The 27,478-nt window shown below is 36.9% G+C and overlaps 1 protein-coding gene across 3 annotated transcripts in view; it reads right to left on the reverse strand.

The window, feature by feature from the left end:
• Positions 1 to 441: 441 nt before the first annotated feature.
• The window catches only part of SHOC2 (SHOC2 leucine rich repeat scaffold protein), a 63,241-nt gene continuing 36,204 nt past the window's right edge, over positions 442 to 27,478 (reverse strand). For all 3 annotated transcript variants that reach the window (XM_054637144.2, XM_077182889.1, XM_054637142.2), the window contains exons 3-9: positions 25,574 to 25,711; positions 13,441 to 13,571; positions 10,526 to 10,714; positions 9,107 to 9,229; positions 6,863 to 7,000; positions 6,260 to 6,377; positions 442 to 4,981 (exon numbers count right to left, since the gene is read on the reverse strand). In XM_054637144.2, coding sequence (XP_054493119.1) covers positions 4,773 to 4,981; positions 6,260 to 6,377; positions 6,863 to 7,000; positions 9,107 to 9,229; positions 10,526 to 10,714; positions 13,441 to 13,571; positions 25,574 to 25,711 — 1,046 coding nt within the window. In that variant the 3' untranslated portion in view covers positions 442 to 4,772. The remainder of the gene's footprint in view (positions 4,982 to 6,259; positions 6,378 to 6,862; positions 7,001 to 9,106; positions 9,230 to 10,525; positions 10,715 to 13,440; positions 13,572 to 25,573; positions 25,712 to 27,478) is intronic.

Genomic DNA, 27,478 nt, shown 5'->3' on the forward strand with positions numbered 1-27,478 from the left:
TGCCTCTTCCCTCATGCCCAAACTCCTGAGGGCTTTCTATTCTGACTTCCAAGGACATTGGATTCTTGTTTGTTGGTTTGTTTGTAGGGCACAATGTAAGCAGGACTTTCTTGAAGCAGTCTATGCAATGAGCTTGACAGAGCTGGAAGATATCAGTTTAATCAGTGCCATGGCAGCCTGGCAATACTGTCTGTTATTAAACCTGAAGATTAAATGCTGGTGTCTGTCTTTTAGGCATCACAATTCTATACCTACTTTAATTTTGTTGCTGCTGAAATGCATTTTGCACTAAAATCCAAGATTTATTTTCCCCATCAGAGAGAAAGCTGTGGGATTTTTTTACTACATGCCCTACTAAAACATAACAAAATGAGTATAAAATTTTTTACCAATATTTGCTGTACAGAAGGTCTCCAGTCTACATGACTCAGAGTAAAGAAGTTACTATCACCCAACTTTTGAAGTTTCCTGTAATTGCTCTACATGAAAATCTATATTTTGAGATCTTTTGAAGAGTGATAAATATATAAAGAGAACACAATTCTTAATAATTTGCAGTGCTGCAAAAGTAGACTTACATCCAGGTTAATGTCAGACTAGAAATACTAGAAAACTTTGAAAAGACTCAGTGGCAGCTTATTTACAAATATACTATTTATAATGAATGCATTGATACAGAATGACTCTTATAAAAAAGCAAGGCAATCTTTTATATAGACATAACAACATTACAATAATTCAGATTAAAAGTACATTTTTGTAGACTGTTTACACTCTCACTTAGCTTTTAACCACAAAATTAGTGTGGTCTGATATTTTTCCACAGCAAAGGTCCTGTGCAGTCCTGGTTAAGATCTAAATCAGAATAATAATAAACATAATTTTTTTATATTTGCTAATGAGAAAACAAACCCATTTTTAGATCCTATAATTTGTTTGTAATCATCCTTACTGTTCCTTGAACTTTGTGTTGTGCAAATTACCACCAACTGCACATTTCTAACTAGAAGCTATTTTGGCATTTCTTTTGATAAAAATGATGTGTTTCACTGACAGGAAGATTCTTCATTGCATCCAGATAGGACAAGTCTCCTGATATGGATTTGTGCTGATTTAGAAGTTTAATTTATTTTTGGGTTAAAAAAAAAAAAGGGGAGGAAAAATAACCTCTCAAAGCTTTCTAATTGTTAAATAAAATCGATTTCTCAATCTCTGCAGATTGAAGATGACACATGAATTCCAGGTGACACAATGGGTTTAAGCACTAACCAGAGAGACAATCCAAGTACCAAACTTGAATATGGGACAGCAAGAGACAAAACTTTAAAAGGCTTATGCTAAAAAACTTTTGCAAGGAATTATAAAAAAAATTCCTATTTAGTAAATTAAAATGCAATATGTGACCAACATGAGTCACAACAGCAACTGTTCCTTCTTTTCATGGTTTAGCAAATTTCTGATCTGCTTTATACCTTTCCAGACCTCCATAATACTACATAATTTATAATAATTTAGCTTGTTAAATCAAGGCATGATTCAGGATAGTGTCTATGAGTCATGAGTATGTATGTACACAGGCACAGACACATAAAAAATTGATATTTTGGCTATGGACAAGTAATCAAGGTCATGATTTTCACCCACAGTAAGACTGTCATATTTTTCAATAACAGTTCTAAATTACTTCCCTCAGTATGGCAAGGAGAATAAACACTTAATACAAGTATCTGGGAATCACTTGTTTCTCAATCTTATTTTCAAAAATGCTGTAAATAATTTATTTCTCCACCTTGTCTATGCTTTCATATATGTATAGATACACAAATACATTTTTGTATTTATGTATACATACAGTTGTCAGAATGAAGTTCTCTCCATTCATACTTTAACTGATATGGGCAAATAAAATTCTTAAACATGCATAAGCCAGTATGTGTGTTCAGCTGAATGTCACCAGGCAATAAAACCATCTAGAATCTACACCAGTTAATTATCCAGCATCCTGGGAAAAGCAAAAGTCTGTTATTTCAGGAGGTAAGACTATTTTAAATGATCAAAATGGCTGGGTTTATATGGATCTATGTATAGATCTGGATATAAATCCACGTACTTACATGGATTTATATGCATGTATTTCCAATCTGTGCCAGATACTTAATGCTTTAAACTTTCAGATCATTTTAAAGAATTTTTCAGATTCTTCTGACTTGATTTCTCCTGCACCAGAACTTCTCTCACACTGCTCTTATTCAAATCTCCCTTGAGACACTGAAAAAATAAGCATTCACCTCAAAGTGTATAAAATTAAACGCCTAAAACAGGGCTCAGGATTATCTGGCATTGCAACAACCATACTAGTACAAAGATAGTTTGAAAAAAATATCCTGTTTTTAATATAGTAATGAATTAAAACATAGCTTTATTTATTCCTATAAGTGTACTGAAAAGAATAGCTTGTTTTTAAGTGAGTGTGACGAGCACTATTTTGGCAGCCAACTTCTCCACGGGAATTTATGTGAGAGAGGGTCAGCTCCAATCATACAGTCATTAACCATGTACCTTAACAAGGTGAATAATCAACATATTTACAAACTAAACAAATTCAATCCCTTGAACTCTTATAAAAACGGGATTGAGGAGTAGACAGGGAATGAGACCAAGACGTTTGGAAACACAAGGGGTCGCCACTTTTGCTTTAAGGAAGCATATTAACCAAACCAGTTTCCCCCCTAGGGACCTGAGGGCAAAACATGGACTTTGCAGTATATTCAGAATTTCAATTACAGTCTTGATACTAAGCATTTCAGCATCTTCATATTTTAACACCTTAGTGCTGAGAAAGATTAACTCAGGCAGAACTGTAAGGAACTAGCCTTTTATAAACTAAAGTCTAAACTGAAAAGCTACAGTAGATGTAAAAAAAAAAAAAGGGGGGAAGGGGGGAACGACAGAGAGAGTGTGTGAGAAAGAATAGAACATTACTTAGTAAAATCCAGTGACATCTACAATAGTTTTACAGCATGTTTAAGCCCTCTAAGGTTTTATATCTCCACCTGCCTTCCATTTAAAACTTACTCCTTGTTAATGAAAAGACATACAACAAAACAAAATGCAAGCAGATTGAGGAAATATGTCTAAATAAGCACACCTGAAAGCCAGAAATAATATTCCCAAACTTCTGCACGTGGAACAGATTTCCCATGGCATCCATTGATTTGATTTTGTGCAAAAGGTACAGCCCTGTAAGTCACACTATCCCAGCAGCAATTCCAGTGAGTATAAACAGAACAGTTCTTGGATAACCATGGAATGTGACTGCCTCAAGTTCTTACCCTCCTGAAAAAGGACAACTGCAAGTGCAGCAATAGTGAAAATCTCCCTGAAGCGTCTTCTGCCTTCTAAACAGCCAAGAAATTCATGATAAAACTGAATGTCCACTACTTACAGTGTTTCTCTTGAGCTACCAACATCTCTGCACAAATGAAAAAGGTGCCTCTTTTTTAACAGATCGGTTTAATACTGAAACAGATAGGATGAAGTTAAAAAAGAATAATCAAGATACTGAACTGAATATTTTGAAGCAAGTGCCCCAGCTGTGGGGAAAAGTGCATTTAGTTCAGCAGCAAAACAGCACAGTGTGAAGATATTGTGCTTGGACACAGAAGTTCCATAATGGAAGGAGGTACAAGGCAAGTCAAGATATAAAACCATAGTACATTGTTAACCAACCTTAAAACTTACATATATTGCAGTGTTTAAAAGTAAGACACATTCATTTATTGTACAAGGTCTATAAGGAATCCTTAAAATTGCCTGTTGTAGTTTATGACTCAACATTGTAATAAAAATGTACATATATATTATTTCCTTGTCACTTAACTGTACTGTTAGACCTCATGGACTTGTTACTTCACACAATGAAAACCGCTCTTCACTGAGGATACTCCACATTTTTACCAATCTGAAAAGGTTTACTTGTGCTAGAAAAGACCAACTGCAAAAGGCTCAGTTCAGATATGTTATGCCTGCAACTGATAACTCAGGGAAGCAAGATTTAAAGGAATTCAAGCTTTTTTTTTTCTTTTCTTTTTGTTTTGACTGCATCCTTTTCACCTGCCAGTTGTTCTGATGAGTATGTTTTTAGTACACAAACTGGTTGATAAAAATTCATCAGCAGAGGCATATAAACTCTAGATATGATTGATTAAAACAGAGCAAATCAGAATAAAACAAAATCCAGTGATTTACTCTGACTGTAAACAATATAAAAACACCATTTGCTTCAAATCTCAAAATAAGTTAAAAGAAAATACCAACCTCAGGGGACGAGACCCTTTCAGGTTTTGACACAAAAAAAAAAAAAAGGGGGGGGAACAGAAAAGTTCATTATATAAAGGTTATACATTTCTCTTAACTGAAAGTAAATCTAAGCAAAACTGGTTTTGTCCCTTAAATTTAAACTTTGAGTTCATTGGCAATTGCTTTAAATGAACTGGCATTTTCATATTATTCAGACAACTTCCATCAAGTTCAGCAAAGAAAACTTAGACAAGCATTTTTACAGAATTAAAAAAAAATCTAAATGGCTATGATTCCTCTATTAGCAGAAACACATAATGCAGTCTTAAATTTGCCTTTTTATATTATTTATATATTTATATATATATAATATAATATAAACCACATATATTATATTATATATACATATACAGACAATTACAACATTAATGCAGTTTGTATTTTGTACAGTGTATTGGACAAGTCGATGAGCATCAGACCATGGCACGATATGGTCCCTGCATTTTTAGGAACTGGATGATGAAGGAGGGTCCTCCTGCAACAATCTGAGGTGGAAGGTGGCTGAGCGGGCAGTTCTCAATACTCATTATTGACAGTTTGCTGCAAAGAGCCAGCTCAAAGGGAAGGCTGTGCAGATTGGGGTTGTCATTCAAATACAGTTCTTCCAGATTCTCCAGTGTACCTGGTTAAAATAAAATAGTAAGTAGTAGTTGTATCTTTTTGATTCATGCAGTTTCTAACTTTTAGACAGAGGCTCTGAGTCCACTTGAAAACTCTTCTCTATACAGAACCTTGAGTCAGTGAGACTCCTGTTCTCAAGCACAGCAAGTTCTGTTCACCAGGACCTAAGCAAGAACCAATTTGCTTTAACTTCCCTGCAAAAATATCCACTGGGGCATCTCCTTTAGATAATAAATGAACTGCAAATATAGAGAATAAGAGAACTGAAAGGGAATTCACCATAGCCATTCACGAGCTATGCAAGTGCAGGCAACATGGAACAGCTATCTAATCAAAAGGACCTAGGAAATACTTATGCTATACAGGATCTAGTCTCTCTTTAAAAATATCTATGCCATTCCTTTTATCTAATTAGAAACCATATATTAAAGACCTGAAACCATAACTGTCATGTGTCACAGTAAGAAAGCAGAAGAGTGTGACTTCTCTGCACAGAAAGATTAACTTATGAATTTATTAAATGGAACTAACAAGTGTGAAAATTTTTTCCTGAATAAAATTTTACAGTTTGCCTCTACACATACTGCAATACAGATTAACCAGAAGCTGGAAAACAGTGTAATTTCTTTTTAAGACTTCCATTTCTCCTTTCAAAATCACAGAAGTCCTCCCCAAAATATTCCCCACTTTCCAATCTTATACACCATAAACATCTCCTATAAGCTAAGAGACTATTTAATCTTTCACAAGAGAAAGCAGTAGGCAGGACTCATAGCATAGTAAACCAACCAAAAGGAGAAGCTATAGAAGAAAAGAGTTGATAGCATGATACATGAAACAGCCACACCTGACAATAAGTAACAATTCTCTCATCTGTGAAGACATCCAGCTTTAATAACCAAACTGTACTCCTACAATGGTATTTAAAATGTTCTTACTGATTTTAATTCCACAGTTTGTTTCCACAGCAAACTCTCCCCACTAGCTTATAAATTACAAAGCTCTATGTTTAGATTATTTTAGGTTTTTCTCACATTGAGGCACATATAAGATGAGCAGCTGTTATGGCTCCTCACCAAAGATGATGCAAGAGACAAACCATGCCTTCTTCATCTGCACATCACTCTAGAGCTGTTCCTGTGGCACATCTTTCACATCAGGCTGCACATATCTAGAAGTTTCAAATTAATTTTGTGGCTTCTACTCATGGACAAAATAGTTGGCTATGATATGTGCTTTGCCCAGACACACTGCACCAAACCAGACAAGAGGACCTTACCAATTTCCTCAGGAAGGTGTGTGAGAAGGTTCTCTCCGAGCCCAAGGTGCGTCAGATTGGTAAGGTGACCAATTCCTCTGGGAAGGGTGGTCAGCTGATTGTTAGTCAGAACCAATTTCTAAGGGAAAAACACATTTTTACAAACTGAATTAATGATTTTTGCTTGGAATGACAGCAAGTAACAAGAAATGTGGCTGACAAATGAATGGGCTCTACTCTCCTGAATTTGAGCAAGAAAAATTTCAACCATTCATCAACATTTCAAATCTCTATCAAGCATCACTGAATGTAAAAATAAAAAGGTGCCTAATAAAACAAATGCCTAAACATAGATTTCATGAGCATGACGGAAATAATTCCTGGGGTGATATCATGCTCATGGTACAACAGTTAAAACCTTCAAAAGTTTTTTGTCCAGTATTAACCAATAAAGCTGGGGAACAGTTAATGGGGACTAATTGTGGGTGAAGTTGCACAAGACTCTTAACTTTTGTTTCTATGTCCAGTCTCAAATAGTTTCCACTCATCCAAAAAGCTGCAATTAAATCAGCATGGTGTAAATAAAGGACGTTAGATGCTTATCTTGACCAATTATTGTTTCACCTGCAGATCCTTGAGGTAAGCTATTTCATTTGGCAAGGATTCCAGTTTGTTTTCCTCTAGATCTAACTCTCGGAGTTTCCGTAGATTTCCAATTCCATGGGGAAGTTTCTTTAGGAGATTGTTTGACAAGATAAGAACCTCAAAAAAGAAACACCAAACACAGAATTTCAGCAACAAAATAAGTAAATAACAGATTAAAATACTTTTTTTTTAATATTTTCAAGTAATGAAGTCCAATATTAACCTACATTTACATTAAGGAAGTAGTTGAACATTAAAAAAAAAATAAAACAAGTCAGTGATTTAACAAAATTTTTTTCAAGTCTTTAATGATACAAATACATACATTTAGGATATACTTCTTTCAAATATTATTATACCTAATAATAAATGTAAAGCAAATACAATAGAAACCTTATTTCTTCAAATGATCAAAGAAAAACAATTTCTTCCTGAATTTGCCTACCATTTTGTTATGCTTCCTTATAGCTATCTCATAATCATGTTTTACATTATTTGCTGTGCTTGCCAAATCTTCCTTAAAAAGCTTAGTACTTCCTCTTCTCCCTGTGTCCCTCTGGTTAGGAGCAACAGTAAATAAACACACAGATGGGAGCACCTAAGCAGAGCACTGGCTTTCCAAAATGGGCTGCCATCACACACCCACGCCTACTACAGTGATGTCCTCTTGTTTTTCTCTTCATTTCTGAGCTGAATTATAAATGCCCTAGGTTGAAGAAGTGTATCCTTATTTGCAGGGTTAGCAGAGTTAACAGAGTTAACAGTTATTCATTATTTCACAGGCAAGTTAACAGGGGTTACACTAACACACCATTTTTCTTCCAGAGAAACCCTGCAGTTCTTGGAAGTAATCAAGCCTCATAACAGCACCATGAGTAGTCAGGTAATTAATTACTGATTAAACAATGCTGTTATCTAGCTCTTTAAGGAGGCACATTGAGACATAAGGATGTGAAAGAGCAGCCAGTGTGGACCCTGTGCCAGCCACACAGAACCAGCTAAGGTTGAGAGTTCCTCTCTTCTACCAATAATCCCAACTCTCACTGGCTTCATGTAACATGAAAACACCACAGACAGGAACAAAACAAAGGCATGGTGAGAATCAAAGTGAAAATCAAAGTGAAAGAAAGCCAATGCCTGAGGATTAGCACAAGCAGCATTTCAGTGACCATCCTTTATGCACTGCACATGCATGGAGCAGTGAGAACAGGAATGTTTTAATAGCTATCAAGAAACAAAGGCAGGAACAGACAATATTACCTACATGCAATGCAGCTGATTTAGCACTGCTGTGGGAACCTTCACTTTTGTGTAAACACCGCCCCAACAGCTCTTTGTGTTTGATTTTTTAATTACAGAGAAACACAGTGGTAACAGGTCAGCAAACCAAGCAGCTCTCCAGCTTCAGCAGCTGACAGACCACCAGCAAACCCAGCTGCTAGAGGTTACTAATTTCCCAATCACATCAACCACAGCCTTCACTTAAAAGGGAACTGGGCTATTAAGTAACTATTACTCTGTCATAAATTTAGCCTCACACTACAGGAATAATTAAATATTCACAGAAGAAGTCACATTAGAAATTTGCAATTTCAAATATGCTATTTGTTATAGTTCTTTAACAGATTTTTCCCAGCAACTCACAGAGCCTAAAAAGTCCCCTCAACTGCCCAAACAAGTACCTCTGTCTTTCTGTCCCTCCAAGGCAATAATTTGTCTCTGCTGATGGTACCCTGAGAAACAGGATGAGGGGACAGAGCAGGTTTAGTTTATGCTTTTAACCTACGAGTTCTTCCCCCTCAAAGGCTGAGAATTCCCACCTGGCTGCCTATGAGGTTCACAGAGCTACACTCAAGCCACCCCTGGCTGTCAAACATTTCATTATGTTTTTCTGATCCCTGCTGCTTCCATGCTGGTCTCCAGGAATTGAACCAAGTTCAGCAACATTGCATTTACAACACTGATTCCTGTTGAGAAAAATTTTCTTTCTACCCAGCTAAAAATATAGCTGTAGGTAGTGGTTTGTGCACACTCATCAAGAGCCTAAAGAACATTCCAAAGCCGTTGACAACAGCCACAAACAAATGCAACAGGGGATTAAACAGCACAGAGACACACATTTATTTAGCTTTATTTCACCCAAAAGTAATATTACTTAAACCTGAAGTAGAGAATCCCTATGTTGCAAGTATTCACTTAGCTGTTAACTTATACTCTTCTCACCTCAAGAGAAACAAGCCCAGAGACATCCTCAGGGATTTTTGTGAGCTGGTTAGTCGCTAAATTCAGTTCTACCATACTTGTCCAAGTCCCAAAGTCCAAGGGGAGAGACGTCAGCTGATTGTCCTGTGATTTAACATATCAAACATTTAGGGTCTGCCCTTGCCAGAGGCTGGGAAGGCATCTGACAGATTAAACAAACTGCTAATAGAAATACTTCATAACAACATAGTTGATAATGAAATCAGAAGAACAAAATGTTGGTAATTGGCCAATTTTTTTCAAATTCCACCAAATATTAGTGGTACCAATCTAGAGTTACAGAATTGACTCTCTGTTACTAATATGAACTGAAGTGGAAAAACAAGAAGCACAAAATTCTCAAGATCTCACACTATGGTTAAAACATTTTTTGTCCTATTCCTGCTGAATACAATGGATGGTGGGTTCAAAAAAAGAAGAGAAAGTTCACTGTAACTTACAAAGGCACTATTAGCAAATGTTTGAATCCTAAAAATATACGGAGTTTAAAAAAATCCAAACAAACCAATCAAGAGAATAAACACCATCACTAAAAAATCCCACCAGAACCCACACCCCAAACCCTGCTGAGGGGAAAAAATCCAACAAACCCACAACCAAAAACAAAAAGACCAAAAAAACCCCATATACTTTAATGTCTCAGAATAAAAGCATCTGAAATTACCCTGAACATGTTACTGCTCAAAATATTTTTTAAATATTTGATTTAGACCAGACATCACAAAATCTTTCAGAAAATGGTCACACGATGTTGTGGTAAACAGGCAAAGTTACAAATGAGTATGTGAAAAAACTGGACAATGCAAATTGAGGATTCATTTGTCTCAAACTGTATTCTAAAACAGTAGCTGAGTTTAGCTACTGCTCAAGCATTTCTTGAAATAAATCTATTAATAGAATAATATAATCTTTTTTCCCTACTTTAACTGTATTAGCACACTTAAAAATTCTTTTGCTGTGCTCTTCAACTACAGACAAAAATCTCTAGACTTAGGTTTTGAAAGACTATATTTAAAAAAATTATTTTGCATAGTTCTGTTTAAAAAGTAAATTGTAACAGTGTCTGAGGGAGAAATAAGCTAATCTACGTGCTTGTGTCCCATGTGAATATTCAAGAACTTTGCAGCCAGCTTTCTAATTTTCATTGTTTAAACTCAAGCAAATGTGACAAAATCTTAACTAACAAAACACAAAGAAAATTAGTAACATCTTGATAGCACTATTTTACACTAATACAGAATTATTTATATATGTGATAGCAGCAGCATCCATTTCAGCATGATAAATTCATTCCTTATATTATTAAGTCTGCCAGAATTCATGGAGCAGCAAACAGTGCTCCTCATTGATTTTACACAGTAGCATGTTTCTGTGCCTCACCTTCATGTTCAGCTTACTTAATACTTTAGCTCTGGAGAAAATTCCAAAGGGGATTTTATTGATGCGGTTGTGCTCCATATTGAGAGAGTAGATTGTGGAGAACTGGGACGGGCCACCCACAGGATAGGACTGGAAGCAGTTCCTGGCCAATGTTAAACTAGTCAGTTTGACAAGGCTGGATAAAAGACCCTGTAGAAAGAAGAAAACCACCCAAGAACTTAGGACAGATTTATTTGAATGCATCTCTTTTCCCTTATGGGTCTAATTAGAAATGTTTTTCCCCCCTCAAGTCCATCCCCTGAAGAAGTGTTGCAACACACAAACCAGTGTTAAATTTGATATAACTTCCACTAGCAACAATCTCTGCTCACAGTCACCAGCCACTACCTTATTTCCCCCTTCCTCCTTGCATGCTGACAGATACAAAAAAAGCAAACATACCACATTTAAAAGCACAGGTTTGGGAGGTTTGGTAACTCTTTTCTCCTCTGAAAGCAATTTTTCTAATGACATGTTGCTCCAGGAGCACAGGGGCAGCGTGTCCACCCCATCCCCAGCAGCTGTTTTGGGCTCCAGCAACTCACCCCCATCAAAATGGAGCCCAAAGAAATATCAATCCCACACAATGGCTCCCAAAAGAGGCCTTTGATAATTCCAATGCAAATCCTTGGTAACTTCATATAAATCCATACTTGTGATCAGAACTTGTCAGTGTCTTGTAATTATACCATAACATAATAGTTTCAGATAATCAGACAGAGAAAAAGAATAGGATGGGTGGAAAATTCCATTGTTTTTTCCTTTTTCTAAAATATTCCTAAGTAGTTACTGCTCTATTTTTTTCCCCTTTAAAAAATAAAAAGCAAGACACCTGTAGGTAAACTGGATAGCAAGGGCTGCCCATTGAATCCACAGTTTCATTTCTTTTGACAATCTAGATTCCAAAATCCCAGCAGCCCATATCTCAGTTCATCTGTTAGTTACGCGCCAAGCACGTTGCTGGAACCGTGGAGATGGATAATAAGATCTAAATTACTGCTGAAGTGTCACCTTTGCTTATTACTACACCAACTTGAATCCAGCCCTATTTGCTTAAGTATTACAGAAATTGGAGATTTATGCATGGCATTACATACCATAAATAATGCAACATCTGCAATCAGGAATGAGCAGTAACAAGATAATGATTCCAACCATATTCCTAATGTCAGTATTTCTGGATTGCAATTTGAGCTCCATATTCACTGCAAATGCTTTAAGAACATGGCTTTGCTGTTTCACCAGGAAAGCTTTGGCTACTTTTATAAATAGTTTATCAACGTTATTGTAAATAAAATAGGATCTAATAGGGACTTACCTACATCCCTGGCTAAAACTTTAGACAGTGGGGGCATCTCAGCAAATATCAGAGAAGCATTTTCCCCACTACAGATAAAATAATGGATCTTCAAATCAGTATCAATCTAACCTAATCATTAATTTCTATAATCTTTGGTTAGGAAATATTGTTTCTACCTATACTTTAATTAACAGATATTAGTCCTAGGGTTAGGCAGTCCCTGAGCTCTAAGACAGTTTATTGTTTCAGATGGATCTTGGCATTTCAAAAAGCTGGTTTTGAAGGCTGCTTGTATACCAAAAAAATATCTAAAATATGTTAGCTAATTCACTCTAATAGCCTAGAGTAATTAAATGCATTTGAAGGGAAGCAAGAGAGCTTTGGCAGTACAAAGAGAACAATGCTCTTACATCTATGAGAGCTGTGGCAGTGCTGCCTTCTTTCAGCCCATCCTTTTAAGATAAAATATTTATTAGGCATTGTGTCAGCAGCTTCAGCTATGTTTTGAAATTCAGAAATTTCTTCTACAAATACAGTTCTTTGTCTTATAGCATAACATGTTTTATTTTAAACAGATTACAGTATAAACTACACACTTCTGCAAACTTAAGTGTTAACATATTGTGGGCAAATATACCTGAAGAAGGCAGCACAGTTACTAAGAGGTTTGTATTATGACTGAATGTGTTTTAAAGCCAGTAATCATCCCTCACATTAGCTTTTTGTAATTGCATTGCAGCTGCTTTCGTAACACGTCTGGGTGGGGTGGGCTAGCTTAGCTCTCATCCTAAAAGCAGCCTGGTGGCTTTCACTCTAGCATTTTCCTAAATTATAGTCTTGCACAAACATTTATTGAATTCTCTGTTTCAGTCTATCATTGATGAGCTCAGAAATTTATCTGAGGAAAATTAGTTACTTACTGGCCTTTGTTACTGTAAATACTTTGCCTAATTCCTAATGCATTTTGTTTTCTTCTATTTATAGTTTGCTATATATATATTTAGATAACCTTTAACCTCATTTTATACTAGTAATCTAGACAACTTGGGGTCGTGGGGATGACAACTTAGGAAAGTAGTTTGACCAACATTAAAACAGAAGAAACTATAAACTTTATGTTGTGTCATGAAGTCTTCATCTTAAAAGGTTCTAAAGAAATTGAATAAATATCCAAAATAAGAAGCAATCACATCAGATTTTTCTTCTGTCATCTGAACAATTACTTCCAGGCACTAATGCTTCACAAAGCAGAAACACTGAGAAACACTTACCTGGCTTGAAGGGTGGGAATCTGAACTCATTACTTAAGGTTTTCTAAAGATACAGCACAGCAAATACAACCACATGTGTTGCTCCCAGTTTTGACTCAAGTTGTACGACATTAGTCTTTCTATACTGATTAAACATACCTCATATTTACACAATTGACATAATTCACATTACTTTTAGGTTAAAACAAAGGGTATTCCTCAGAGTTGAGAGGCAAGGTGAAATCATTTCCCTTGTTCCTCCCTTTACAAAACATGGATGCTCTCCAGCAGCATCCCCTCCCCAGTCCACTCCCTCCACTCCTCACCTCTGGTAAAGTAGAAATGTTGTTGTTCTCCAAGTTCAGCTCATCAAGTTCACTGCATTTTGCTAAAGACTTGGGAATTGCTGACAGCCTATTGTACCTCAGGCCAAGACGACTTAGACTGGACAGATTTCCTACGGGTAGAAAACAGGTGTTAACATGCTGTGAGAATCACACAAACACACAGAACAAGGTGTGACTTCTGATTCTTCTGTTATCTCTCACCCTACACTTCAAAATTTCAAATGGTGAAATGGAGCTATTATCCCAAAACAGGAGAATCACAGATTTCCAATGCTGAAATCAACCATGCAGAAGTAGATTGTGCATATTAAATATAATTCTGAAGTTCTGCATAATATGATAAGCAAGCAAAGCTTATTGTCCTGTTGTAAAAGTCCTTCTATCCTGGTCTTTCTATCATCAAAACATACTATCATTTTCCAGATGTCCCCAAATGACTTTTTAAAATTACAGACAGTATCATTCAATGCCATGAATCATATTACCAGAACCTGGGCATGCATCATACAACTCAGGTCCTGGCAAAACAATTTCCTCTGCAGGGAAAAAAAAACCCACAGCTTTACCATCCTCCAACAGCAAGAAAACCTTTAACAGGTGATAGGAAAAACCCCAGAATTTTCAAGTTTTTGAGTGATACTGAAGGGAAAGTCTGGAGGAAGTCTACAAAAATCTGGACAGTAGTGCATGTAAAAGTATTTCTGAATATTGCTAGGCTGATGGTCCCCAGCTGATATGTCTTTCTGTCAGGGAACAAAAATCTTGAAAAACTCGCAGCTTGAAAATTTCCCATCTGAAGCTCCCTCTAGCTCCAACCTTTACCATTTAACAAGTACTAAAGACCAAAACCAACTGCTCAAGGATATTGTTGATGGGTGCTGGGGCATTTAGCCTCTCCTGCAGGTAGCAAGGCCTTGAACTTCACTGAAAAGCCAACTGCCAAACTGTACAAAGAAACTCCACCTCTGGCTCATCCCTACAATCAGAAAAGGTGTCTGTGCATGTTTGGACTTCACACCAAGGGAGCTTGTGAACACACAATTAATTCACACAATCAGTTCCTTGCAAAACATTTGCTGGTTTACACTTGCTGTTATGACCACCCATGGCACAACACCTTTGTTCTGCAAATTGAAGTAGCAGACCAACATATAGAAAGGAAACACAGAATTTAACAAATGGTAGAATGAATAACCAGAAGAATTTTAGAAGATGAAGGGGTCTTAATATGTACAGCCTAACTGCTCATTAAGGGAAGGCTATATTAGTGTCTATGCATGGGCACTTATACAAACTGGACCACAACAAAGGAAGAAATAAATGTAGAGTATGTCTGCTAAACAGAGAAAGACTTTCAACAAAGCAAGCAACAAAATATCTCTTTCCTGAACCTGGTCAAAATAAATGCCCCAACATCACCAAATAGTTGGGAATGTAGATAATAAAAACTTGAAACTGGAAAGAACGCTGAATGATTTTGCTGTAGTTCTAAAACAGAGAAGTCACAAGAACAGTGAAAGTAAAACAAGAAAACAAAAAACGTTAGCTCACCCATAAAACTGCAACTGAAAAAAATCCAAAACCCACAAACCCCTTAATATAGAACAAAACTCATCTACATCTTCCAAATAGTGAAAAAAACAGGATGAGTTTTCAGTGCATATCTGATAATTATCTGACAAGCTTGGCAACAATTTTTTCTTCATGCCATCAACAACTAAACAAAAGTCACAACAGGTAGCTACACACCATTGCTTAACTAATAGTATTTTCAATTGGGTGTTGAGTTCTATTTTTTAAAGTGCTGGATTCCAAACAAGTATCAAATTAAGTTTTATAGAAGCAGCAAAGAAAGTCTTCACTTAATCAGAAAAAGGCATTTAAAATCCAAGGATATCAATACTGCACTGCAGTGCACAAACCTTCATCTTTTCCTTTTAAATCCTGCAATGCATATACACACTAAAGAGAATAAAGACCTATTCTGATCCTACAGTCCACCAGTAAAAAGATACAGATTTGTACATAATTTAGCTATTTCATGCTGTATTTGTGAGATCAGGCATTGCTGGTTGAATAAAAAACTGGCCTCACTTCACACAAAAAACATTCTATTGCAAGGCTCGAAGATCATTAGGATTTGCCATCCTAGGGATGAACAAAGCACACCCTGGCTGTATTTCTCTGAATTGCTATTTAATATTTTATTAAAGAATGAACAACAAACTTCACACAAAGTAAGATATAAAGCTATTATTCTTTTCACTACCTAAAACATGCGCTAGATGCTGATCTGGATTTTTCAGGAGAAAAGGAAGAACAGGGAAGTAGACAGCATGATGCCAACTGTTGCTTAGCAATACAACATTGCTGTGCCAGTTCCAGATTGTGAGCACAGGCTGTATGTACATGGCTCTCTTCCTACCAGCAATGTGGCATTTCAGAAAAATGAAACAAGGCAGCCACTAGAGAGAGTCAAAATGTACCATAAAAGAAGAGAATGACACACGTTGGCGATCCTCATGACATTATCATGAGGAGAAAGGAGGCATAAATAGCAGCTCCCAGTAATTTCTCCTTGTCCTAAGTAGCATTTCTTAATAGAACTTTATCACTGTTTCTTTACTAGTTATCTTTCTTCTCCATAGGAAAGGCACACAAAGGCATAATAGAAGACACATCCTGTGTGTACCACATTCCTTATGATTGTTTTACACATCATAGCACTAAATACAATTATTCCTGAGGACAAACCAGTAAGATTTCAGCTGCAGCTGCATCAATAGCACCTCTCCCACTGCTCTTGTCCTGAGCCCACCTGATACAGGCAACATGAGCCACCTTCTCATTTCAAATCAGAATTTATTTACAGCCTCTCAGTCTTCTGTCAACAAGGCTCAGCTACCTTTTCATCCTTGGAGTGCATACACACACCTCATTGTGAATGCATCACAGTGTGATACCCTTATCAGCTTTTATCTTCACATGCTGGACAAGCCAGATCCTAGACCCAGCTTCACAAAACAGGATACAGCTCTTCCCTCTGCCCAGTGTGTCCAAGTTAACATTTCTTTTTAACAGGAATGCACCAGTACAATGTTAACATTTGCCTCCAGGGGCCAGTGGGCTAACATGAAAACCAAGTGACAAACTGTTTTACCACAGGAACTGTCACAAGTTGCTCAAGACCACACCTGGTGCAATGAACCATCAAATGATCCCACCTACAGCTCCCTGAGCTCAGGGTTACCCAGCTGATACCTCTGTCTGGAGTTGCTTTACAGTGCTTGCACTCATCTCCATCATTCCAGCTCAGCTACTGCTTTCTGAGATGGAACAGCACTGGGTATCTGCTGATGGGCTGTCAGGCCAGGTCTAGGGAATAAGGCAAGGAAGGTAACAACTGATCATGGTCAGCTCAGACTGTCACCAGGACCATTTGCAGTTGTACTTCTGTCACTGAAGCTGTACCTCAGCAGCTGCTCTGAACCAGCCCCTTGCAGGTAATGACTCAGAAAACGCTGCACTGGATGTTCATGTACGTGACAGTTTGATAACCACAAGTGAAAAGCAGATACCAGCAGGAAAAGCAACAAGCAAAACGCCTTTCAACTTGTTTTCTTAGAGAGCCTGTTATGAAAACCCTTGTAAACTCAACTGCCTTATTCAGTGGTACTTCTAAAAATAAGATTGCAAAGCCTGACCGAGCCCTAAACTCACACCAGGCCTAAGCAAGTCACTGAAAAGTCACTTGCTTTAGTTCAACTTTTGTCTGAAACAGTTACTCTTGGGATTCAGGTTTCATAGATGCCTTGTCTCAGGACCATTTTCTCACCAGCACAGTATTAACACCCATGAGCAGATGCCAGCTCTCAGGGTTGAAGGAACCTAAGCACAAAATTCATAATCCCTTCACTGGAGTGACTTTATGTCTCTCTCAGGATTAGCTGCTTCAATTACACAGAAGTGAATTAAAAATCCTTGGTAGCATACAAATCCAGAAATATTAGATTAAACTTATAAAATAAAAGGGATGCAAAATAGATGGTTTAAATTAATTCTTTATTAAGGGTACTTCAAAAATATTAATCAAAGGAAAAACAAGTGTCTACCAATCCCCCGCCCCCCCCCCAAAAAAAAGAGAAGACAGGAAACAAAGAAGGAAACTATGCTAACAAAACAATATTTTTTAGAAAGACCACCTGAAGAGGCCTCTACATCTCTTTTGCAAGTATTTCAAAATCAAGAGAAAAAAGAACTGGTAAGCTGAATAATATAAAGAAATATAAATTCCTAATTCAAAGTCCTACTAGAGCTTTTTAAACAGAGTGATAAATGCTCTCTTTCTTCTGAGATTTACCACACCTCTTCCTTTCACTCCCTTAGTTAAAATAATCCTTAAAATTCCCTATCCTTACATGAAAGGTCATTATTAATGTGAAACTTAGTTCATCAAGCTAATTTGCTATCAGGATCAGTTGCTTTCTTTTAAATAAACCAAAAGCATCAGATCAATTTAAAAACCTGTTCACTAGACAAAACTTCTACAGATAATGTTAAAAACACAAACTGGACTTGCACATCAAAATCCCATAAGATCATTATCAACAATATATGTGAACTTCAGCACACAACAGAAAATTGCAGGAACCTGCTACAAACAACATGGCACTATTAAGTATTTCAGATGGTCCACCTTGTATAAATATTCTTAGATTTTGATTTGACTCAACCTGGCACACAATGAGCACTCACCTACTAAAGAACATGTTTTATATGGGCACATGTCACTTCATAGAATGCCATGTGCTTAATTCACCGACGGATCTTCTAGCAAAAAAAATTTGCTGGTTTGCATACAAAGATACCAGGTGTCATTTTTAACTAACTGAAAGCAAGAAGTACAGCTAAAATTAATAATACTTTAAAAAAAATTAAACTTGATGTCACTTTAAAAAAAATACATTAATTAAATTTAATACACCACATGATATTAATCTTGCAGTGAGAATAACAAAGATGATAATATGAAATAAATTTCAAATTGTATGGGAGATAGCAGACATGCTGCAGAGGGGCAGTTGTAGACAGAGATTAAACACTGCATTCAGATATTTCAACAGTGGCTCCTGGTCTAAAATAGCCCTGAGTCAGAAGATGCCTGTACCACACTTTGTACTTACTATAAACAAGTTTTCCAGATGTCAGCCAACCTCTGTGACAACTTTTTAACTGTATAACAGATTTTTAGGTGAAAGGAGCTGTTGGTGTTTAATCTAATCTCTTATCAGAAAGCAAACCGGTTCCCCTGATAGCTGTAGAGTAAAACGAAAGGCTTCAGATAAAGTGTTTAACCTTCAGTTGCACTCCACAAGCAGAGAGTAACAGCACAAACTGACTGGTCCAACAAGACACCCCAAAAGAGATCCCAGTGATCTTGTTGCAGAGGAAACAAGAACAAAATCCCACAGCCATCATTCATCTGGTCTGGGGGCACCTTCTTCCTAAATTGCTTGTAGGTTTGTACAAATTAAAACTTGTGTCACCAACCATCATCTGAGAGACAACAAATCCCTTCTACAACCCCTACATCCCTAATGTTTATTATGCTCTGGCTAAAGGTTGATGCCCAAGAAAAATGGGAATGGGAACAGAAAGGTGATGAGGGTGGGAGGGCAACCACTCTTAGCAGAACTGCAGGAGAGAAGAGAAACCCTTCTGATCATTGCTACCAAATACCAAACCATGAAATGTAATTATTCTGTTCCAAATAGAAAAGTGTAGTTAAACACAATACAAAGTTTGACTTAATTTCACTGGTTTAACAGAAAAGTGATTTTTAGTGTATTTTAATTTTTCTTTTCAGCCACCAATACCTCCTGATATACCAGGCAGGCCAGTGTAGGAGGCAAAATCAAATTCACAAATTACCAAAGTCAGCAGGGTCCATCATTATTTGCCCTGTTCAAACCAAAGTGCATTATCCTCCTTCTGCAAAGTCTAGGAGTTCTGATGATGTTATCTATTAGAAAGCTATTTAACATTAATTTAAAATTAGCCTCTACCATCCCTACAAGTTTAAATGCCATCTGAAGAGAGCAAAGAGTTTTCTCTGCTTTCAGTCTGATATCATCTAAAGACAGGTTTTCGCTCATCATATCAATATTAAAACGCTAAATTGTGACCACAGGCAGTCAGTTATTTGTCAATCTGATTCCAGACTCTAACATTGCTGACTGTGTAAAAGATGCACACAAGATACTTGCAAAACCTGAGCAACAAAGGCTCAGGTACCTGATACACACCACACACAACACTTGTATAAGGCTAGAGAGCACAAACTCTTAGTGACATGTTTCTGAAACTGTCTAGATGAAAATTCGACTTAAAACTCATTTAATATGCGTTCATCAAAATGCAAGTAACTCACAGACCCACTTGTCTCAATTCTGATGTGTTCCTTTGAATCACTCTTCCCTTGTGCCTGCTTCTCACATAAAGAAAATAATATTATAGGCTTTTTCTTTCTGTAGTATACTAATCATTCTGAAAATGCTGAGCTGCAGTTAGAATACATCCGTACACACTGGTCTCTGCATCTAATTACTGTGTGAAGGTACATGCATTCACCAAAATAAACTGCCCCCACTCTAGTCTTAGGATGAATATCCAACCAAAATACAAACTGAAAAATATTTTCATAAACACATTGAATCAATGAACTCAGAATTACTTAGCTATTAGAAGCTATCCTAACCTTTAATGAAATAGTACATATATATTTAACTATATTGGGTTTGCATTGGAAATGTAATTATTTATGTTTAATTAAAACATAAATACAAAACACTTCACATTGTAACAGAGACAAAAACAACAGCTGGACCTTATTTTGAGCTATCAATGAAAGCATTTCATTTTACTCAATTCACACTGTATACAGTAAGACAAAGCAACTGAAATTTATTTAATTTAATTTTTCATTGGTAGTCTTTTTTCCCTTTTCAAATGACTATTTAAAGCCTTTCTGGGAAAGTAAAGATACATATAAATGTAAATCATATTGTATGAACAGTTTATACCTAACTGGCAATGCAATAAAAACGTTAACCTTTCCTAAGTGAATGATGTGTTTAATTTTTTAAGTCTACCCTACTATATAAAGAAAACATGAAATGTACAACACATGAATATATCTTAACAATTTTAGCTAATTAAGTAATGTGAGAATTATTTTATCAAGACCAGGGCTCCACTTTGTATCTTCCCTGCTGTAGAATGCTGTCCCACAGCAGATACCAGGAAATGAACCTAAAGAAAGAAGAACACCCTGAAACTTCCTGAAGAGTGAGGAAAGATTCAACAGTGACTTCTCAAATGTAGAAGCAACTGTTATGATTTTCTTCTGCATAACTGCCATGTCACACCCTGAGCTTTCAGCATCTGCATCAGCCTGTGCAAACACTGAGACCCAAATGTGCCCTGCCCATCACATGCAGTACTGTCTGATCTTCACTAGTGTGACAACACCTCACAGCCTCATGCCTGCCCTTCTGAACTTGGAGGACAAAACGAGCAAGTCACTTCCCATTTACCCTCCACCTGACATTTTCCAGTCAATTTCGCTACTTTACATTTACTAAGTCTAGAATTGAAGGCAACAAGAACCAGAAGTTTTCCTTTATGAGACCACCACAAGAACTAGACAGGGCTCACAGTAATACAAAAATTAGAGTACAAGAGTGGGAGCCACTGCTTTCAATCAGGTAAAGAAAAGGCTGGACTTACTGCAATTGCCCAATACTAGCAGGATCCAATTAAAGAAGTTTAATTAACAGCATAGTCCAAGAACAAAACCTTAGACAAAGCACCGAATGTTGATCAGCTGTCCCAAAGTGAGCCTATGGAAAGAGTCTTGATGCCACAAAACAGAATGCTCACTGACCAAAGCACCAGGTCGTGCTTAAATGTTGAGAATATGAATCTTGCTGTGAAAGCTGGAGCAGAAGCCTCTACACTTTACTCCACACAACAGTGAGTAATTAACCACATCAAACTCATCAGTCACGTCTGAACATTGCCCTGATCACTGAGAGAGCTGCAGGTGCTCAGATATTTCAGAACAAGACTCCTGATTTTGCTAAACCTGCCAAATTTAAAATACCATTTTAAAGTAGTTTCACATTTCTTCAGAAATGTCTTTGCTTCTAGGGACTTGAAGCTCTCAACCACAATTTTGCATAACCTGAACCGTACCAATTCCATACGTCTGGTTTTGGTCAGTGCTTCATGTTTTATCAGCTGTAGGTTTAAAGAGAAAAACGGTGCTCTCAGAGGTACACTGGGGTTAAACAGGTTAGAAGCGTGGTTTGGAGCACAATTTCAACCAGCAAAACCAATCAATAAATAGCATTTAACTTCATGAAAGCTGTGATTTCAGCTTCTGAGCTATAGTGCCAGAGAGAAGGGTAGGAGGGTAGTCCAGAGCTGTAAATCCCATTTTTCTAACCATCTCTTAGGAACAGTGCTATGTCAGACACTGGAAAGTGTGTCCATTGACAGAATTTTCTGTGCTTTAAAGTATCATTTTGGAACATTTACAACTGACTATTCTTTTTTTTATTAAAATTTCTGTTGCCTTAGATGCCTGAGAATATGGCATTTGACTATAATCAAACTGTACACGTAAGCACACAAAACTAGAAAATTCCAAAGCAGATGAAGAATCTGGTATTACTAAAAGCTGTAACTGTTTCTGTTATATTTCTTTCTCAAATCAGTTTTTCTATGCTTTTACATATGAAATTGTGAACACATTTGTACAGAATGCTAAAATTAGAAGTTCAAAGAGGGAACACTCACTATGTGGTAGTTGCAGGACAAAATTATCTAAGCTATCTTAAGAAACAATTTACTCCACCCAAAATTTGTTGCCAGTCTCAAAAATTCAATTAATAATTTTAATATAAATGATAAGTTATTCACCTTCTTCTGTGTTGGATATATTAGTGTGCCAGCTAAGTATACAGAGATAAGACACTGGGTAAATAAAAGTAGCTAACAATTCCACCACCCTCCAAAAGCAAAAAAAACCACCACAACATGGGGGGGGGGGGGGGTGTGCAATCTGCAATGAAAACACTAAACAGCTACAATCCCACTATGATTTTGATTCTGGGCTTGAAACTCTCGGAATGTGCTAAGCCATTCCACAAAGCTCATTTTTCTTACAGGAAATGATCTAATATAAAAAGTACTTTACAATTTTCAATCAACAGAAATACAGATATGAATGTATTAAGCCAATATCTATAAAGCAAGGCATTAGATCATTTCCTGACAACTAATATCTAAAATCGACATTTGTTACTGCACAAAAGCATGCTTCTACAGCACTAGTTGAGAGAAGAACTTGGTATTTTTACAGAGTGGCTATATTGGCTCTGCAACCTCTGTAATCACTGCTGATGCATAATCCCTTCCCTGCCACTCCCCTGCATGTCACCCTCACGTCCCTTTCTCACAGCTCCAGCACATTTCAGTACATGCTGTTAGTTACCAAACAAGCTTTTTTTTTAAGTTTGGCAGATCCTGAAATCTTCCTGTGGTAAAACCAAAGCTTGTTTATATAGTTCAGCAGCTACTTTTAGAGGGTTTTTGGATGGAGGGGAAGGAGAAATAAAAAGCAAAGGGGACTATTTGTTTTTCAAAGCAGCATGACAGAAACATCCTTCTCAAGAAAAACTGAGGCCTCAATCAAAAGGATCTCAGTGGGGGAGAAGGGCACAGACCTGGCAGCAATGGAAAGCCTGTCCTCCATGAACAGGAGGCTCATGGGCTCACAGAACATCAAATACTTGAAACGAGCAAATGTGCTAGGTCTGCTTTGTCCCTGGTGCTTAACCCAGAGTTTGACTGAACTGAGAACCATTAACAGCACTCATACAGTGAGCATCCTGACACCTGGAAACATGGAAACGTTGCAGGAAAAGGCAGTTGTGGCAAGCAGCAGGCAGGGACAGAACCTGCAGCGAAAGCTGGAGAGGCTCAAGGGCCACCCCAGCCATGCGCCATTGACTCGCCAGGCTTTTCTCAGTACTCAGTTTCTCGCTGAACAATGCCAACCACAAAGCAAGCTGTAATCTAAAAATCATGCCACAGCTTGCTTTCGTATGTTGAACCAAAACTATGATGACTAAGAAATAAAGCCAGTGTTGCTGAACTGGCTACGGCTGCCTTTTCTGCAACATGCATAAATGTAGGCTGATCATTATCATTTAAGATGGAACCTAAAGCTTTCCCTCCACTGCTAAATTCTGTTTGTGAACCACATGAGGCACAAACATGGAGTTCTGATTTTAAGTTCTTATTTAAATACTTTTTTTTAAACTTACTGTTTACGAGAGAGATTTTCCAGCGGAGCAAAACTGAACTAGAGCAAGGTTAATGACAAGATGGCTCACTCCCGTCTCCTACCATTATTCAGCTATCTTTGGTGGTTTCTTGAGCTCTAAAACATTGATTTTCAGCTCAGATAAGCATGTAAAGAGACAGCTACCAACATTTAAAAACAAGTAATTTCTATACATTATAAAGACAATGCAAGGGAAAAACTAAACAAAGAAAACAGAAATCCAGTCCAACCAGGTATGAACCTGACTCAAAAGAAACCACCTAAGCTTACAGAAACTTTCTGAAGAAATAGGTGGGTCCAAACTATCTTGACTGCAGAATGAGCAATTTCCTATCTATCACAAGTGACTTAACTGCCTAATAACTTTGTGCCTCTCCTACCCAGAGACCTTTCCCTATAAGTACAGTCTTGCAGCATATTACAAATGAGATTTTTCTGGTCCTTTGAGACATTCAGTGAATACCAGGCACTAAACAACTTAGTAAATCATATTACTACTCTTCACAGGAATTAACAGCATTAGTCTATAAGCCTTGAATATGGAAATCTCACACTTGCTTAGAGAATTTTTCCCATAATTAACAGTTTACCCAGGGAACTCACTCCCTAAATATGACACATACACTACACATAAGTGTTATGTAAAACAACATTCAGCAAGATTTGCAAAATAGCAACAAAAATAAAGGCTGTACTTATGAATGGTGTAAGTTAGATGCAAACTCCAGATGGAATGGGATCTCCAGAGTTTAAAAATATCAGTCCAGGAAGGAAGTTTAATTCCAGTGGATATATCATCAGTGTAAACTCTGCTCACGTCAAACTTTCTCAACCAAAAGCCATAGTAACTTCATCCTCAAGAATTTACTGCTAGAAGAAAAGCTAGAGTGTTATTAAATGGCTCCTCACTTTACCATGCATTAGAGTACATTAATAAGTACTCAACACTGAATACCATTAAACTCATAATGTTCATTCTTCTGAGTATGTTCTTGTGACAGAACTTAAAATCGTTATGGCCTTGTTTTTAGTCTTTTTAAATCACAGCAGCCATCTTTTTCTGCCATCTGTTTAAAACTGATTTAATGAGATAGGAAAAGGCATGTTTTGTTGCTTTATCCCATATGAGATACTGAAACCAACCAGGACTGTGTTCATTTAGTCTATTATTCCCAATGTAAGTTGCAAACTCTCTGTATTCTATTGCATAAGAGCATGATGACCTTGTGGACTTGGGAGATATTTTTAAATGTTCCACCAAAGAACATAATACATACATAATTATTTTAAAACATTTATGATTTTAGTGTTATATTTCTTTAGGCAAAGATGTAAGTTTAAATTATCTGCCAAAGTACTGCACTTCAACTATAAGCGAGCTTTTCATTTCTTTGTATGCTCAGTTTCATTACAGAATGAACAAACAAGCAGAAGGTGTTTGCTTATAACCAAAGAACACCTTAAGATTTAGAAGTAATGGATTTGGATTTTTTTCATTGCAACTCTCATTCTTAAATTATTTAAGGTAACGTTTAAGGTAACAAGCACACCTTGCTTTAAATCTCAAGTGTGAAGCTGTGTTGAGCTGAACACCAGTCATTCTACAGCCACTAGCAAATACTCATTCTTGAATTTGTTCCCCTTAATGAACATTTTGAAACAGTGACTTATTTTCTCTTCTCCAGCCTCTTCACCTACCTATGGTTTCTGGCAGGTCCAGGAGCTCATTGTGCTGCAAGTCAAGGTTGGTGATCTGCGTGCAGCTTCCAATCTCCTCTGGAAGATGTTCAAGCTGATTGTGCGCTACATCCAGCGTTATGAGGTTACACAACTCACCTAAAAGCACACAGGAAAACCAAAACATAGAGGACTTTAATGTACAGCTCTCAACAATGACCTCCACACAGAGATTAATAGAATCAGACAGATTTTGGGATAAGCTGAAAAAAAGCTACTGCTGCCATAAAGTTATACATATAAAATAAGGTATTACAGGATCATCATTTCATCAGTCAGATCTAAAACCTGATCAACAATTTTGAAAAGCTCAGATAAAGCTTTAATAGATTCTCCAAAGAAATGTTATTTATTGGTTGATTTTATTCTGACAGCTCAAGCTGTGGAATACAAGTACAAAACTTGCATCTTACACTTGTTTCAGGCTGACCAGAATTTTAAAACATTACTAAGTAAATGAATTGTACTAAATTTCGAGAAATTAAGGTCTGTTTTTATATAATGAATTACTTTCAGCCATAAAATCAACAATTAAGAGACAGAAAAATTATTTGGCTGACAACCTAGATAATCCAACGTCCTGAACACTATTTCTAAACATTTTAAACATTGGTGACAGTCATCACAAAAAAGACAACTTACAATAAATAAAGTGTATGCAAGCAGACCTACAGCAAATAAAAGTTTGAAATAAAAGGCTTATCTGTTAAGCATTTAAAAAGTATGAATTTGCTTGGAGTTTAGAGCCACTTCACACAGAACTGCTTCAATTCTGACATTTATAAATTAATTTAAAAGCACAGCTAGGCACAACTCTCTGAACAGTAGTTTCACCTATTTTTATGTCAAACACACTGTTTGACATTAAAATAGGTGTTCTGAGCAAAAGATTGTTGGGTTTGAAAAAAAGAAAATACTAACTCTGTGCATGAATACAGGTGTATGTATTCACGTTTTTTGCATCTGATGGAGGTTAAATGAATGCATATTATTTGAACAGCTTCTACTCTCTCCAATAAAGATGAGGTCACTGCATTTGTATATTAGAGCATGACTCAGTGAGTAACAAATTTGGAAGAGCAGCAAATTCCTTTTGAGGAGCAAATGTCTATTTTTAAGCTTCAGCATTGTATCTTTGACACAAGGATTTTCTCACAGGCCTGCAGGATTATCCTGGGCAAGTTCTGACGTGTAGAGTGTCTACTCATTAGGTCAGCAGATAATCACAACTGGTGATTTAATAAATCATAAAATAATATGAATCCTCAGACTCTGTCTAGAGTTCAGGCATCATGTAGCCACAATACTCACTATGTATCACAGAACAATTGTGAAAGGCCAGGAAAAAAGTCAACCTCAAAGCTTCATTATTCTGTTTTTCTTAGATTGTTAACATATAACTGATATGTTAACATATCTTATTTCCTGCACTAATTAACCCAAACCAGCATGTTTTTCTAGAAACCAAGATGGAAATGTAAAGCTGGTGCTCAAGCAGCTACTCCAGCACTGTGTGTGTCCCCTCTCTTACATCAGCAATCAAGTGCAGTCCAGGCAACCAGAGGCAAGAGCTAAATGAGCTGTATCCAGCACTGCCTAACCCACACATGTCAATGCCATTACCAGGCAGAAGAAAGCAAATGTAAGAAATAATTAAGCAAGAGTTAATGGTCTGTGGCAATGATATCCTTATTATTCATGGAAAAAGGGGGCAAAGTGTAGAATGCAATAGGAGGAAGAAAAGTTTGAGGAAGACTTAAAACATCCCTCCCTTTAAACAAACAAAAAAAAGAGCCCCACAAAACTTTACTGAGATAACTCAAGAACCTTCACACACTTCGGGGCAGTAGTTTTCCCTTCATGATT

This window comes from Agelaius phoeniceus, chromosome 9 (assembly GCF_051311805.1).
Source record: "Agelaius phoeniceus isolate bAgePho1 chromosome 9, bAgePho1.hap1, whole genome shotgun sequence".
Classification (NCBI taxonomy): Eukaryota; Metazoa; Chordata; class Aves; order Passeriformes; family Icteridae; genus Agelaius; species Agelaius phoeniceus.